At 37.9% G+C, this 17,341-nt stretch overlaps 2 protein-coding genes across 2 annotated transcripts; both read right to left on the minus strand.

Annotated features, from left to right (window-relative positions):
• Positions 1 to 335: 335 nt before the first annotated feature.
• Positions 336 to 11,452, minus strand: mapk15 (mitogen-activated protein kinase 15). The gene is made up of 14 exons (XM_034124223.1): positions 10,328 to 11,452; positions 8,068 to 8,166; positions 7,917 to 7,946; positions 6,806 to 6,896; positions 6,283 to 6,413; positions 5,466 to 5,629; positions 4,566 to 4,705; positions 4,425 to 4,482; positions 3,610 to 3,747; positions 3,267 to 3,372; positions 2,785 to 3,112; positions 2,053 to 2,183; positions 1,731 to 1,883; positions 336 to 1,380 (listed from the first exon to the last, which is right to left on the minus strand). Exons 1-14 carry the CDS (start codon positions 10,415 to 10,417, stop codon positions 1,186 to 1,188), a joined length of 1,854 nt encoding a protein of 617 aa, XP_033980114.1. The 5' UTR covers positions 10,418 to 11,452; the 3' UTR covers positions 336 to 1,185.
• Positions 11,453 to 12,625: 1,173 nt separating this feature from the next.
• vps28 (VPS28 subunit of ESCRT-I) lies at positions 12,626 to 17,289 on the minus strand. The gene is made up of 10 exons (XM_034124227.1): positions 17,204 to 17,289; positions 16,047 to 16,110; positions 15,897 to 15,925; positions 15,617 to 15,654; positions 15,435 to 15,524; positions 14,973 to 15,078; positions 14,704 to 14,805; positions 14,303 to 14,356; positions 14,131 to 14,222; positions 12,626 to 13,743 (listed from the first exon to the last, which is right to left on the minus strand). Exons 2-10 carry the CDS (start codon positions 16,084 to 16,086, stop codon positions 13,623 to 13,625), a joined length of 672 nt encoding a protein of 223 aa, XP_033980118.1. The 5' UTR covers positions 16,087 to 16,110; positions 17,204 to 17,289; the 3' UTR covers positions 12,626 to 13,622.
• Positions 17,290 to 17,341: the final 52 nt, after the last annotated feature.

The following is a 17,341-nucleotide window of genomic DNA, read 5'->3' on the forward strand; positions in this document are numbered from 1 at the left end:
CCCTGCAATTTTAAAGGAAATATTGAATCAACTACAATTAACTGACAGCCTACTCTATACTTTGCAGATTCAGATTATAATATAATAAATACATTAATGATGGTGTTTTAGATTGTACAACGAGGAAGTATATATTTTTGTTAAAATTAGCCCTACCTGCTTTCAACCTTAGCACACATTTTTGTATATAATATTTGTATTCAAGCTTTAATCAGTTTTTTCAATCAAGTACCTGGAGGTCCTTTAATGTAGCTTCTGTTGCGTATTGTGTGTGTTTCGGCTTGATGTGATATCATGTATTTTGTTCAATATTTCTGGTGAAATCAAGAATCTGAGTATTTCCAACGCTGTTTATTATTAAACGTTATGGTGGTCTGCTGCCACAGTCACCCAAGTCTGTTTAACATTATAAACTGGTAAACACAAATATTTTTACTTTCTGTACACAATATGAACACGTATTGCTTCTGAATTCACATAAAAAATACTATTTTATATTATCAATTTAAATAGCTATTTGCAAATTGTACAGATATTCTGTTTTCGGCTAAAAGCAAATCGCCTAATGTGCATGAACCATTAAGGCTAAATCATGGCTTGTTTGACCCTTTTAGTGGGCCACTTCATGCGTAAGAAGTACAGTATGTGTGAGGCCATGTTGACCCTGTGTTTGTGAATGAGTTAAAACACAATGTATTTAGGAACATTTAACATGTCAATATTGACACACATTCTCTAACACATAGACAAGTAAACATTTCAACTGATAATGTGCTATAAAAGGTGCATATTACCAAAGAAATGTGTAGATGACTCCAAACTGAGTCACCTTAAAAGCTGAAGGTCTTGGGTTTGTCTGGTTAGTAATCCAACCTTGTGAGAAATGATACAGAGCGAAACATGTTGGCCTTACATAAACAAATGTTCCTGAAATGCTGGTTCAATTTGATAAACGTAATATGGATTTGACATATTTGTATTATTTGTCACGGTTTGGATCATGAAACACACAAATCTCCAAAGAATACCATCTACATATTATACAATCAGTGTAACAGTCACTCATCACAGTTTCGTTTTACAAGCCTTGTTTTAGTTTGCCTCGTTGCTAACATTCTATTGCAGGGCAAACGTTGTTGTGTGTTCAAACATGTGACACATATGTGACCGCTGACATGGCAGCAGCTACTGGTGGTACGGGCGGCTTCGTAGCAGATTGTCCAGATCAGTCTTGTTGATCGTGCCATAGGCCTGGCAATAGCTGCCCAGTTTGGCTCGAGGGTCGCCTGCTGCGGCCACATTACAGTTACTCTGATACACTTTCTTGCTGAAGCGTGTTGGGGGCCGAGCCTCACGAACCGGAGGGTTGGAGCGCTGGTTCTGCAAGGGAAGAAAAAGAAAGTTAGACATACCTCGTTTGGCCACTCCATCTTCATATTAGTAAACTATAGAAAAAGACAATTTCCCTGACTGTTCAAATGCGTCATGGGCAAAGGTGAAAAAGTTAGTGAGTTCTTTAAATAAGGAGTGATAAGATTGACTTAATCATGTAAATGAGCCGTGACAAAGGGTGAAAACAATGTAAGCAATGAGGTAAGTAATAAAAGAAGTGGACAAATACAACTATTTTCATGTGTTCTACCTCTAAATCAATATTTCATCATGTATGTAAATAACCTTAAATTGCATTGTGGCATTGAGTCATAAGTCCTGAGGAGTGGTGGACTGACCAGGCGGGCAGATGTGACGTACAGCCCAGAGGGCAGGGAGGGCTCTTCCTTGCGAACCAGCGGGTGGTTCTGGGTTTGGTTTAAGGTCGAGGAGAAGGAGCGGGTGTGGGCCACAGGGGCGGAGCGACCACGCTGGAGAATCTGATCCATGGACTTGTGAGGGTAGTGATAAGAGAGAGCAACATACAAAGTGAGATACAGAACTATTGCGAGTAGGAAACAGTGCAAGAAGATAAAAAAAGAAAGTAAAAACGAAACAAGATCACATCACAGCAAAGGAAAACAAAACTGAACATTGAGTGAGCTGAGGTCTGTTGATTACTTCATCAGTGTTGGTGCCCTCTGTTGGTGATGTTGTTGCACTTCCATTACTGGTCGGTCCCACGAGTTTCCTGCCTGCTGCAGTGGAGAAGCCGTGATGAGGAGGACCAGCCGGACTCCGGACAAAAGCATCTGAATAACACAAAGAAGAAGCTGTGTTTTCTATCTGAGGGTATATGTATTAATAGTGTGTGTTTGAGACCCAAATACCAAAAACAACATTCTTTTGATATGTTATGTTAACCCTAACCCTAACTCACTTTAGTACACAGGGGACTTGGAGGTGACATTATTCAGGTCTTTACGCTTGTTCACAGAATATATAATACAACACCTGTAATCCACTTTTGGAATAATGGGTTTAAGAAGAACTTAAACTGAATCCCATTGAGATGTCTCCAAAAGAGAAAAAATCATTTTATACTTTGGGTTTTAAAAGTGTAGGAGGATGTAGAGCAGGATATTTTGAATAATTATAAAGCTGCTTTGTGAACTTGTGAAACAATTGTTACTTTAAACAAGCATACAAAACATTTAATCAAATTACAAATCTTCCCAGTATTTAATACCCTGTGCTATGAACATATTGTATAATAATAATAATAATAATAATTCATGGGATTTGTATAGCGCTTTTCCCAATGCTCAGAGACACTTTACATACAATCAAAAGTAACAAAGCGCTGAGGTTCAACACCCAGCCCTGTTTGGAGAACAAGTAATTCAGACATACTTGGGGCATGTGTGATGGGGTTGTAGGTGAGTTTTCCCAAACCGTCGGGACTCGATAAGGGACTCGATAAAGGACTCGTCTTCTCCACAGCAGGCGGGGTTGACACAGGCGCAGGTTCAGGGACGGCTGTTTGTAAAGGCTCTGGGTTTGACTCTTCAGTCTTTACGTGTTGTGTTTCCCCCTTATGGTCATTGTCCCCACTCGCTTTGACTAGTCCCTTCTCTACTTTCTCCTTCACATTGGGCTTCTCAACGCTTCTGACAGAGCGTCCGTCCTTTAGCTGGATCAGCCTCAGCATCCCCTGATTAGTTCTCCTCTCCAGCATCATCTGCAGGTAGAGAGGAGGATCATTGGGGTTAATAACTGTGATCAGACCAAAGGTCAAAATGATTTTTTGCAATACACTTCTTTGCAATATGGCCTACTGTGTAAAGATGACATTGTTGTTGTTTCCTTCTGAACCTTTCAGACTCATTTTGTACCTCATAAAGTTTGTTGCGGTACTGAACCACAGATAGTTGTACATCATCATCCACTGGAAGCACTACATCGTAGTTAAGGGCGGGCTCCTTGGCTGGATTGTGAAACCTCCAGAGACAGAAATTATAGTAAATGAAAGCACTAAATGGTAATAGGTTCCTATTATTTAAATACTTATTTCAATTTAGCACGGGCAGAAAAACAAACAGAAAAACTATCGATTTTAACCATTTAACTAAGCAACAGAAGATTAGACAATAAAACACATATCTCTCAATCATTTTGCTGTAAGGAAAACCACAGGTACTTATCTATCAATGAATTGGAATTCTTGATCTTTAATACCTGGCTACATATGGGTGTTGCAGGGCTTGCTCAGCGGTCAGTCGCTTGTCTGGGTTGAAAACGAGCAAACCTCTCAACAGGTCCAGAGCATCTGAAGGCACAGAAGGCTGGAGAAGATCCTCCAAAGGCACCTGTGGTCTGGGGAAGGAAGGAAGAGCCATATTTAAAAGGATTTTTTGGGATGTTTAGCATCGTGTACTATTATTTTAAAAAGGGATTACAAATAATGAAATGTCTCAGAATGAGAAATATTGTCTTTTGTATTCCATGCATCCATCTTATCAAAACCATACTGTACACTTAATGCAATGAAATCTCCTATCACAAACCTTGTTCATAAATGTTGTTAAGAAAGCACCAGGAGGAAGAAACTCAGTTGAGAGGACAATTTTGAGGTGTCAATATTTAACTAAGAAGAGTAAAAGATGGATAAATAAGAATACTGCTACTTTTTAAATATAGCAAAGCTTTGGAGATTATTCAAGCAAACAATTAGACTCTCCCTGTTCTTTTCATTTCTCTGCAACAAACATGAAGAACTGCCCTTTTCAACAAGGTGGTGTTTCACAGCTGTCATTGCTTAGTTTATGATGCTGCTTTGTCACTGTTGCGTCATTGCACCTCTGCAATAATCACTACTGCTGCTCTCAGAGCGTGTTATCAGACTCTTGAAAGCTCTGATAATAATCTTCAAAGTGGAAGGGAGGAAATGTGTTATCGTCACTAACAAAACTAGCTCTATACCAGGAGTTACAAGTCGAGAAAAGGCTAAGCATGATTATTAAATCACATAATAATACAAAACGTTTTCTTACTTTAGTAACATTCTCTGAATCACAGAGGATCCATATTCAGACTTGATTGCTAGAATATCTGAAAAGGAAATTGCATTTAATTAATTCATAGTGATGATTGCAGTCCTTTACTAAAAGTGTAGTGTGGGTGTTTTGAATCACCTTCTGGGCTGGGGTGTGGTATGGTGGTCATGATCTTCTCTATCTGGTTGATGGTGGACGTCCCGGGGAACAGCGCTTTCCCCAGCAGCATTTCTCCCAGGATACAGCCGAGGCTCCACATGTCCACACCTTTAGTGTACCTTTGGACAAGATGTACTTCTCAAAGTCTGGTACACTCATAACTACACACACACAGTTCAGTCATTGGAATTCACTTGGTTTAGAGGTACATTTTTCCCCCAGATCAAAATACATTTATTTCCTTTTACCTGTAGCACTATTAATCCATTTTAAATTTGGGTGAGTTGCCGAATGTCTGAGGTATCAGTCATAGAAATTACAACCCCAAGGTGCATCACCTCGCAGAAGTAATGTGTGCATCTACTCTTGGGTGAGAGGCTTGGATAAGAGTGAGATCATTCTTTGATGGGTAGAAAGAAAAGTAGTTCCTATATTAAACTGTTTGTTGATTATCTTGAGTAAAGGGGTCACATCAAGAAATATGTTTGGAATTTTGAGCAGCGTAGTCGAGTGCCCTGTAGATATTTAAGAGGCAGATATCTTCATTTCTGATATTGCCAACATAAACACAACTAACAACAAAACCATTCAGATGATAAAAAGCACTGCATATGAGAGGAAATTATGTATTTTTTTGTTTTGGGTCAACTGTCCTTTTAAAACCACTGCTGTGAAGAACAAGCAGACCCAAGCAGATACTGAACCCCAAATCCCAATGCTCTCATGGCATGGCCAACAGTGTGTGTAAGTGTGTGTTCATCTCTCCTGCAGAGCAGGTGGCACCTTGTATAAAAGCCTCTGTATGAATGTGTGTGAACGCTGACATGTGTTGTAAAAAGCGCCTAAAGTGGTCGACACATCACTCATCACAGTTGATACCTTGTGGACCCCAGCAGGATCTCAGGAGCTCGGTACCACCGCGTCGCCACGTACTCCGTCAGCGCTGGATTCCCACTGTCCTCTTGGATCTGATTGAGCGATCTGGCCAAGCCGAAATCACACAGCTTGACTACACAGTCGGTGTCCAGCAACACGTTGGATGGCTGTGGGAAACACAGACAAGAGAAACATTCTCCACAGGGACAATAATAGTTCGGTTTTCACGTATTTACAGAGAGGTTAATTCAAGCAGCTTGACCATGATATGAAAACAGTGAAAAGAGATGCAATAACAGACAACTGGCAGAAAGCAGGAAGGAAATTCTAGTCAGTTCGAAACAGAGGATGTTATAGTGTCAGCTGATTTCCCGCAGACTAGCAAGTCTTACAGAATGTGTTAACATAAACAGTATTTTGGACATAAGTAATGGCTTGGATTTGCATAGGAGTTGAAAAAATGCCAAACATTTATTGATTCCTACCCCTCCCCTTTTTCTACTGGGTTGAACATAAAAAGGAATTTGAAGAAGTCAAATAAAAGAAGACCTCAAACCATAAATGTATGAAAGTGACTACAGGCCATAAGTATATTTTCTTATGTAGATTCATTTAATTCACCAAAGAATTTGCATTAGATAATGCCTCATTTGCATTTTAAACATACATTTTCAGAACACTTGTGATACAACAAATAATTGTATTAATGTAACCTGTAAGTAATCAACTCAACTGTAATGTCTCCCTTCATGAATTGGGAAAGTAATCCACAAAAGAAGATGCATTCATGCCTGTTGCTTAATATTCTCCACCTGCCTACCTTATGGTCCCTGTGGATAACATTTCCTGAGTGCAGGTATTTGATGGCCTTGAAGAGCTGGTACATCACATAACGTTTGTGAATGTCCTTCAGAAGGGTGCCTTTCTTTATTACTGCATGCAGGTCGGTATCTGTTGCACACACAAAACAAAACATGGATTATAATAATATGACTGTTATAGTAACACAAATGGATGAATTGTAAATACAGGCTTCTCCGAATTAAAATACACAATCATTTCAGCAAAGTATTGTAATTTTAGTGCCAGGGAGAAACAGTGGAGGTCTGTGCTGAATGCGGCTGTATTCATGGATTATACTGCAGAGAGGGGCGAGGCCAGTGTGTGGACTCAGCAGTAAGACAGTGCAGCCAGCCAAACACACACACGCACAGACACACACACACACCTTTTCAGGGCCAAGTTAAACTAATAAGCATTTCTGTAATCTTTACTGTTCCCTTAGTGCGTCAAAGCATCAGACGATTCTTTCTTGAAGTGTACAAAACTTCCCAAACACTCACCCATATACTCAAAGACAAGGTAAATGTCTTTATCATTTTGAGCTCTGACGACATTTAGAAGTTGGACGATGTTGGGATGATCGCCAAACTCCTGCAACAGTAAGGGGAGTTTTAGTAACAGAAGCAACAGTTTCACAAACACATTCCTGGCTAATGTTAGACTAATAATGATGACTGGCGTTTTTTGTGTAAAGGTTGTGAAAACAACAAGTTACATAATGGTCACTATAAAACCCATTTCAACAACACTGGAATTTTACTGAAACTTAACAACAGCTGATTAAGGGGCCAGAAACACAGCTGAAGGTCACATGGATGTAGGTCACCAAATAAATACTCAAGGATATGTTACACAAGGAAATCAAAGTAAAAGGTAGAAATCAATATTTGTGTTACTATTCGTAGATTTTGATTTGATTGTCTCTCTTTTATTCAGTAGGCTGTATACATACATACTTTGTCAGTGTCTTTTATTTACACAGCAAATGATTTGTTTTCTTTTTTCTCTTTTTGGTTTACTTATGTTTGATATTGTTCAAATGTCTAAATACAATCATGTATTGTCACTATTATCTGTTTAATATCTGTGAATGGCCGTGAATCATTGTGTGTAAATGGAGATGAGCATTTACACAACAAGGTGCTGAATGTATATCATTGTCTGGCTCAATAAAATGATGTTTGAAAAGAAATATTAAGATATTTGATGAAACACCCACTTAGGAAATTGTAAAAGAAATAAGGATATACAGGTAAGTGATAAGGGAACATTGTTGCTGGTCATTGCCATTGACCTTGAGGATATTAAGAAAACTGAAGTCTCTGCTGCTGTCTGGTTTTTACCCCAGTGTGTCACCAGCAGTGTCATTGCTCAATGGTTTGCACAGCTGCAAATTCAGTTCAGAGACCTTTCCAGTATGTTCCTGCCTATAAAGCAATCAGCTATGACGTAACATTAATGGAAAAATAAACAGTGCTGTGCTGATTAAGAAAGGCATGGTACAACTACTGTAGCAGTATCAGCATACATACCTTCAATAATAAAAACAATTTACATTAAACGTTTTTGGAGTTAAATTCAAGAGAATGATAGTATGATAATAATTGTTACCTGGAGGAACATGATTTCCCTGAATGTCCGCTGCAAAAGAAAAGAAAAGTACAATTAGGATGTGAACTCTACAAAGAACACACAAGCCTCCTGCTCTATTTAATCATTAGCCAATCTTATCTTTCTGTTAAAAAGGTAATCAAGCACTCACCTGGGCATCTGTCCTGTTCCTGAAGGCGTCAAAGATCTTCTTCACGGCCACGATCTCGCCTGTTTGTCTGTCAACAGCTTTCCATACAATGCCATAAGCCTGAGAGAGACACAACATGGTAACATCAGATCGCCATGCATGAGGAGGATTATATTCTGTCACACATTAATATTGTTTTCAACTGCATAAGTAAAGGAAACATATTAAAAGTGGTTCAAAAGTCATCATTGCACCACTTTTAATATGTGGCTTGTGTAAATGTGTAACTTTTAATTATAAAACATGTCAAATGCACATCTGATCAGAAAAATGTGAGGACATGACCTCTGTGCCCTCAATAGTAGCTACATCCATGACTATTGTGAAAGGAGAGTTAGGGTGTGGATAAAGGAGATGAAGTGAAGCATAACAGAGGCAGCAGTGATGCAGGTCACTCTTATTGTAAAGACACAGGGAGTGTACACTGTCACTGAAGACAGTGGATCACATTCACACAGAGCTTTGGTGGCGGCTGTCAAACACCGGACCCACAGAAAGAGACATGATGCATATTTACTGGGGTAAATGGTTAAAAACAAAATATGTATTCAGAACAAGTAAGAGCATTTTATGCTGCTGTAAAAGCACTTTATGAACCTTGTATTTTAGTTTTGTTCTTCTTGCACTATTTTTTATTATTGTATTGTTTTATGCCTCTCAGGACTTCTGGGACGGGTCAGAACTAAACATGGAGAAGCACCGTTTAGTTTATATGCTCAAAATATCTGGAACAAACTACACGAAACCTGCGGGTCTGCTGCAACTCTTACTACGTTTAAATCCAGGCTAAAGACTTGTATTTTTGCTGCTGCTTTTAATTGAACTATTCATATCTTAAATGTAACTTTTATTAATGTATTTTATATATTAGCTTGTTTTATGTTTATTTTATTCTCCTTGCTTTTTAATGACGTGTCGTATAGTCTTAATGTCTTTAATTTTTGTAAAGCACTTTGAATTACCTTGTGTTTAAAGGTGCTATATAAATAAACTTGCCTTGCCTTATATATATATATATATTTAGGTTGCATTGTTAAAAGAGCCTGGGACTTAAGATATTCATTGCCATGACTACACTGCAGCTACTGTGCATATGAAAATAAAACCTTTGAATTTTGAAGCCAAACAGTGCTTCTAATTATAGGTGAAGCACAACATGAAAGGATGCCAGTATCAAAGCAGACAACTGTAAACAGGTGAAACAGCATGAGTCACCTCCGCCTTCAGGACAGGTGTGTGCAGTTAACCAGTAACACTTGTGTACGTGTCAGTCACCACCTGGTCATTGTACGCAGCAGAGCAGCAATTTGTGAGTCTCTGTGGACAGTTTATGGAAAGAAACCAAGCTACGAATAGTCCTGTGGCAAGAAGGAAAACAGAGAGGGGTTGCACTCTGAAGGGAACAAGTGTCCTCACACAACAGCTGATCTGCAAAGAAAGACTTTATCCTGCCAAAGTAAATAAACCTTTCATTGCAACATCATGGAGAGATTTAAGTCTGAATAATTTCAGGAATGTGTCTTAAACGGGGTTTAAAAATGTGGTAAACATTAATGTACAGGTGCCCAGCAGGTTGTTGTGAACAGGTTGTTGGTATAAACACAGCATTGAAAGCGTTTGGCAACTCATAAAACCTTTTTGCAATAATATTAAATTGTATAGCCAGGGGCAGTGGTGTCAAGTAACTAAGTACATTTACGAAAGTACTGTACTTAGGTGCAATTTTGAGGGACTTGTTTTGCACTTCTACTCCATTACAGTTCAGAGGTAAATCCTGTACTTTTACTCTACAACACTTATTTAATACCTTTAGTTACTTACTTTGATGTTTAATATACAACACTTATAAGACTTTAGTTACACCTGGTAACATTCACTGGATACCCTACAAAATAAATACATTTAGCTGCACCAATAGCAGCTTTGATAAACACATTAATGCATCAATAATTATAATCAAAACATATCCTATATTGTTCTGAAGTGGGACAGTTTGCATAATGACTACTTTTACTTATAGTACTTTAAGTATATTTTGATGCTAATACTTTTACAGTAACATTTTGATTGCAGGACTTTTACTTGTAACAGAGTATCCCTGCACTCTGGTACTTTTTTTTAACTTATGTACAAGATCTGAGTACTTCTTCCACCAGTGGCCAGGGGTAAATACACGTTTCCATTTTGAATCTAGTAAATGAAGAGACAGAAAGTCACTCACCCCTTTTCCAAGTCTCTTCTTGATTTCATACTTGAGAGAAATGTGGTCCTCCACCTCAGAAACGTTTGTTGATTGATATTTTTTGCTCATTTTTTTACAGTCCTCTTGCTCATGCAGAAAGCATTACCACACTCTTTGATTATTCCTGAAAAAGATCTTGAATTCTCGGAAAACAGTCGTTAACACCGTTGGCAGAAATGACTGAATGGTAAAGCGAGTTACTTCAGAGACTTGTGTTGATTTCCACTACAAAAAAAACGTTTTTCTGCAGGCTAGTTCTGTATTTTATCCAGCAGCGACCTGTTAATCCACAAAGTGCTGTCAGACATCGCGTCGCTTACTGTTTAACTATCACCGTCGGTCGAGAAGCAGCAGGTTAGTTTTTAACTCAATGAAGTGACTGATAAATAGAATTTGTACTGTACAAAATGTGTTGTTATTTGTCAAGGTAATATTTAATTCTCTCCGCGAGTTTTGATACTCCCCCTCCTCTGCTGATGCAAACTGACTAACGTACACGTTTGTCTCTACTTGTCGTCCTGGTAACGCTGCTGTCTGGTTTCTTAAAGGAGCCGCAGCATAAAATGCTACCCAGACACAGGGGCCAAAAGTGTCACGTCCTTATCCAAAAACTGTCAGTCACTTCAAGAGAAATTAACACAAATACATAAAACCACTACAAAGCGAAACAAACTAACTTCAGAGAGATACAACTTTACTCCAAAAAGAGGTCAACACAAATTGTGTTACACAATCACAAAGAGCAAAGAAATGACCACGAACAGACCACACAAAAACCACAACAAGACTACAACGACACGCAAAGCAACTGCAAAATGACATAAAATAACTAGGAAGGGCTAAAAAAACAAAAACATACAGAGACATACAAATATCAAAAAGAGACATACAAGATATATGGGAAAAATTGACGACCAGCCACATTGATAAAAAATGAGCTCAAAGAAACACAAAATGAGCTCAAACACTCACACAAAATAAACTCAAGGAGGCAAAGCAACCACAAAGAATCCAAAATAGACACACAGCAACTACGAAGAGACACAGAAAGGCCACAATAGAGCTATCCACAGAGAGATCTGTAACATACTGTACAGTACACCATAAAAAAAAGGGCTTGAATCAATGGTAAATTATGTTTGTCTTTGCTTTATTGTATATGAGGTGTTAGGGGCCGGCCATGGGACATCTGGTGTGATCAAGGAGATTAGCACTATACAAAATGGGTGAGGCACTGGGATTATAGAAAGACCGTAGTCATGTTTGTACACTTTTGCATCATGCAAAGTGTTTTGCAAACTTGTTTTCAAGTTAATAGCAGTGCCTGGTAGTCTGACTGCTTTTCTACTTTCGACTTTAGCTCACTGGGACCTGCCTTCACAAGTAGTGAACAAGAAGGTGCTTCAACTATGTCCATGATCAACAATGGCTAACCCATATTATAAAATGTAACTTCAGAGAGAAACAGTAGTTGAAGTGATTAACCTTGAAATAAAAACATGTGATTTATGTGATAAACATGTAAAGAAGGCAATTAAAACAGTAAAGATTGGACCTTTGTCATTTCATCTTTTCATGAGAGACTTCGACTTTATGAAATCCTGACTTCCAAACTGTTGCTAATAAAAGCTGCTACTGAGTTGAATTATGGGAAATGTAGGAGTCATTCTTTCTGGGGTTAAATCAGGTCATCTCAGCCACTGCTGTATCAATTTTAACTTTGTTTTTTACATGGTTCGGCAAGTTCCTCAAATAAACTGCTGGAGTACCCTCCTAGGAGGAACAAAATGGAAATGGTAAATGTTACCATTTATATTACATTACATGTTACTTGTTAGACGCTTTTATCCAAAGCGACTTACATACTCAATACCGTGGGCAACCCCCCCAGGAGCAATTTGGAGTGAAGTGTCTTGCCCAGGGACACAACGACATGCTGACTGCATATATTGCCTTTCTAAATGTATTAACTACTCAAAGCACTTTACAACCAAAGCCAAGACATACATTGACACAGAAAAAAAATCACACACAATCACTAGTGGCTTAGCGATCGGGAGCAATTTGGGGTTCAGAATCTTGACCTAGGAAATTGCAGGGTCCATGTTTCAAACCGCCAACATTAAAGCAACCGCTCCAGAGCCACAGCTCCCCAGGATAATAAAAATAACAACATCTCGTTGAATAAGCCATACAGCACAGATGTCACATAAGATGTTAAATATTTTACACAGTCTAAAGACAAAACTTTGAACAAATCACACAACAAAGATGAAGTTGGAGGTAGATTTTTCATTTTTATTTCTAAAAAGGTGTTACATGCTCTTATTTAAAAATCAAAACTATTATTTACAATGATAATTCTTAATAAATATGTTTTCCCTAATGATGTTTGAGGGTTGAAACATATTTAGCAAGCAAAATGAAGAGGGGGTGTGTCCACCTCGCTTTACCTACTTCATGTGGCCAGCCCTCACTTGTAAAGGAAATATGGATTAGGTTTGTTAACAGAAAAAAGGGCTAGAAAATGTACACAAACAACTTCTTCCACCAACATTTCAATATAAGTATTAATCTGAAGTGCAGTTTAACATTAAAGTCCATACATTATTAAAGCTGCATTCATTTTCTATTAACTGAGAGACTAAGTATGTCAGCTTCAGAACCTAATGCAGGTCCTGCATTAAAAGTGATAGAAAAACAAAATGTAATACAGAACAGAAAATCTGACCCTAAGTGGCCGGCAGTGGATAGAATTAAGGTACGAAAAAGAAAAAAATATATATTTATCTTTCCAATGAGAAAGGCTTTGGCTGTTGCAACCTTTTCTTAATCTGCAGACTTTGCCCGATATAATTGTATCATGCTTCTTTGTTGGTGCTCTGCAAAAGTATAAAATTAGACCTTTTTGATATTACAGTACAAAGTTAGAAGTAAACTGTTTTGTCCAGAGCAGAATTTACAGCAAATGTTTGTTTTTTTTCCACACAAGTTTGGGTAGAAAAGAGGCCAATGGAGTGTCTCACAGCACAGATTAAGCCTGGGGGGCAAGGCTGCAGGCATCATGATGTCCCAGACACTGAAGTACACGAGGCGAGGAGTTTGAATAGTACACAATATGAATAAAAAGGACATACGAAAATAAATGGGGTGATGTGAGACAGATCTAGACCCCGTCCAGATCTAAACCTCCCCCCATCAATAGCCATTTTTTTAACTTAATAGATATTAGAGTCAGAATTTCAGACAGGTGGATCGATGATGGGCCGAGGCTTTAGGAGGAGTGGAGGAAGCGGTTGAAGGCATTGTAGGCCGACTCCAGATCAAACAGCATCTGGCGCACCTGATTATCATCCAACTCGTCTGAGGCCGACATGCTGCTGAGGGTGGTCAGCCTGAGGAGAAAACACAACAACCGTATGTTAAGACTTATCACAGACTGGCCTACGTTTAGCACTACTGGTTTAACTTATTCAAGCAGTCAAGGAAATTGTCCACTTGTTGATATCCATTAAATAAGGTTTATAACTAGGTTTGAGAAAAGAATCCCCCTTAGCACAAATATATTAAAGCACGTCTTGACTTGTTCACTACCTCTTTGACAAAAAGCAACAAAAAAAACAAAAATGGATTTACATAGTAAATATACAGTTACTATTGGGATGTATTAGGTATCAGTTTAGTTTTTCTCAACCGCAAAGACGCTTCAACTAAATAAACATTACATTTTGCATAACCTACTCATAAGGAGACCAAATAATTGAATAAATGTCAAGACTCACCAGAGGCTGACTTTGTCCTTAGCCTCTGAGTCTGGAGGCATGTTGCTCATTCTGTTCATGGTTTCCATCAGCTCCCTCAGGTCTGGCTGGATCTGGACCAATAGAAAATAATCAGTATCACAGTAGTCTCTAAAAGGTTTATTACACTTTTCTACTTTTTTGTTGTATTTACCTCATCCATGGCCCTGATCTCCAGTCTGAGCTTGTCCATCACAGTGATGAAGAGCTGAAAGAGAAGGTGACGAACAATGAGACTTGCACATTCATCAACAAGAAATACTTTTGTTTTTACTAGCGACAAAAACAGAGCACATTCTTTGCTAAAATCCAACCGTCTATCAGCCAATTTTATTGGTAGATAAAAGCTGGCCGTTGATACGACTGGGAACATCCATTCACATTCTAAAATGACTGACCACAGGATGAGCCAAATTAAGTGTAACCACTTCAACCACTGAGTGCTTGAGCTGACAACACTAAATAATTTCATAAACAAACATTTTTTATCATGGCACACTTCCAAAATAAGCCTCCTGTTGGAGTTTAATATGACGGAGAGCAGAGAGGACGTACAGAAACTATATCTGCAATGCAGCGGTTCAAGTTGCCCTTGTCATCCTTGATGGTGATTGGCCGGTCCTCCTTAATCCTTTCCATGGCTAGTGGGCAGTCGAGCTATGAAAGAAAAGAAAAATAATATGAACAACATATATATATATATATATATATATATATATATATATATATATATATATATATATCACCTTCATTGCCTATTTGTGAAAATGTTCACAACGTTAAATAGTTCATTGAATCATCTGCTCTCCAAAAGAAAAACTCACTCTGTACTTTCTGCAGTAATCATCGATGGAGCCCACATCAGAGCCCTGCACCTGTTTGAAGGCGGCCTTGTACTGGACCAGCAGCCTGGAGCAGGAGGCGGTGTACCTGGAACAGAATACTGCACGTTAAAAACAACATAGAAACCTCATATGAGTTGCAACTTGTGTGATCCCAACATGTCCACACTCCACAATGTTATAAAGCCCAAAAGTCAATATTATATTAAAAAAGGAAAACATTTCCAAAATTTGAACATTATACACAAAAGTATCTAATTAAATATTCTGCTTCAATCCATATTTGATGGTGTTAATTGTTTCAAAAAAGACAAAAACGATGGGAATAACACTACACCTGTATACAAAGGGCGATCTAGCAGCAGTCCAACAGCACTATAAATGACATATAACCATATAGCATTTGGAGCAGGCCTACAACTTATAAACTAAAATACAACTCACTCATTGGGCGTGACACAGTCTTTGATGTAAGCCTTCTCCAGAGCCTGAAGGGTCTTGACAACAGCAAACAGCTCTGCCATGTTATCATACCTTCAGAAACAGGGAATTAATGTGTTACAACACTAACAGTATGATGAATCCCTGGGGTAAGGCTGGCAATTGGTCATAAATAGGACACTTACTTCTCTCGTTCTCTTGCATTTTTGTACAATTTCACCTCCTGAAAATAAATGATTAAAAAGTAGAATATTACTTTTTTTGTACGGTTTTAATAAAAATATGCCTTGGAGTAGCAACATCCATACAATTGTATGTTTAACACATTTTCCCCAGAACAATTAAAAATAATATATTACAGATAATTTGAATTACATTAATCATTGTGCTGCTCTAGGGTTTATACAGCTTCAAATCCTGTTTGCCAAATCATTGATAAAGCACACAAAAAGTTGTTACATTTACCTCATATAACTCAGGCTTGTTTGCCGGAGCTGTGGAAAAAAAAGATGACATGCTTTGAGTGACATAAACTGTACTTTACTGTTGAAAGGAGGATACTTGAACAACTTGAATACATCATTAGAAGACATTGGATTTATTAGAATGACTTACCTCCTCCCACCCCTCCTGTAACTGGTATGCCATGGAACATGATGCCGATGTGTCAGTCCTTGATCTGAAATGAGATTTAAGTTATAATTTGACTCAAAACTGACTGATAAATGTGTCCAACAATGTATACATATGTAGTTTATGGACTAAACACATCCAGGCAAATCTATCTTTACAGAGAAAGTAAACTTTCCCACCATTTACAAATTTAAAAAAAATATTAATTTACTATTATTATACCTGGCAGGGACTGTCCCGACTAAAGACATTAACTTAAAGATATTTTCTGTATTATTACTTTTAGAAATTGATATTGATGAGGTACCTTACTTTGTGTTATTATAGTTTCTTAGTGATACACGTGTTACTCAGGAGAAGCATCATGCAAATGAACCTTTTCACAAAGTAAAACATCCACCTTTAGGAAAGAATCTTTCAGGCACAATTTTACACAAAAATTGAGACATTTAAAATAATTGTGTTGTTAAGCCGAATGCAAAATGATTTATGGGGCTCGTCACCTTGGCTCTGGGCAAGTGTTCAGAGACATTTATAGCACTATAAATTAATAAAAGCTGTTTAGATAAACATCACAGGTCCCCAGTAATGTTGAAATTGTGTTACAATACTTTTAAGAAGGGACAATTATTCTCAACCTCAATTTATTTTAAGTACAGCTTTGGGGCGATGTTCCGAGGTTTATTATTTTCAATTAAACAGATCAACACCATATAATTGTTGAGCAAAATCTATGAAAAGCCAGACTTTGTTCGCTGTAAATACCATATATATAATAAGTACAAGTTAGCTATATTAGTTACACAATACATAGCTTACAAATGCTGCCGTGTTGACTAGAAATCGTTGTTTCACTCAAATACGTTTTTGATCGACGAAGAATTAGAGGAAAACATTCCTAACGAAGACAATCACCAGCTTTCAATGTCTTGTTTTGACAAACTAGCTAGCCTGAAGTTAGCTGTCTAGCTAGCTCGTAAGCACTTCCTTTATGATTTATTATAATCGGACGATAGAGCTTATTGTTCGTAAACAATAATGTTTCTATACGTGTCCATTATTGTGGTAACATGTCAAAGGCTCGCATTATTATTCACTATCAGTGTTTAATCAACGAAATTAAAAGACATTTAACTCACCCCTTCGGCAAACTGCTGTGACGTCAGCGTAAACACACCCTCTGCGAGGACCCAAAGACGTCAAAAATATTAGGTGTCCATTGTGCCTAAAAGAAAACCAAATATTTAATTCAAGATTAATAATGCCGTATTAAAATT

This window comes from Trematomus bernacchii, unplaced genomic scaffold (genome assembly GCF_902827165.1).
Source record: "Trematomus bernacchii unplaced genomic scaffold, fTreBer1.1, whole genome shotgun sequence".
Taxonomy (NCBI): Eukaryota; Metazoa; Chordata; class Actinopteri; order Perciformes; family Nototheniidae; genus Trematomus; species Trematomus bernacchii.

Excerpts from the sequence above, each read along its gene's own strand:
- vps28 (XM_034124227.1), bottom strand. The coding sequence starts at position 16,086 with ATGTTCCATGGCATACCAGTTACAGGAGGGGTGGGAGGAG. Across the intron at positions 15,655-15,896 it reads ACAAGCCTGAGTTATATGAG|GAGGTGAAATTGTACAAAAA; the intron begins GTAAATGTAACA and ends ATTTATTTTCAG. Across the intron at positions 14,357-14,703 it reads GCATTGCAGATATAGTTTCT|CTCTTCATCACTGTGATGGA; the intron begins GTACGTCCTCTC and ends CTTCTCTTTCAG.
- mapk15 (XM_034124223.1), bottom strand. The coding sequence starts at position 10,417 with ATGAGCAAAAAATATCAATCAACAAACGTTTCTGAGGTGGAGGACCAC. Across the intron at positions 2,184-2,784 it reads CCCCATCACACATGCCCCAA|ATGCTTTTGTCCGGAGTCCG; the intron begins GTATGTCTGAAT and ends TGTGTTATTCAG. Across the intron at positions 1,381-1,730 it reads ACGTCACATCTGCCCGCCTG|AACCAGCGCTCCAACCCTCC; the intron begins GTCAGTCCACCA and ends CTTCCCTTGCAG.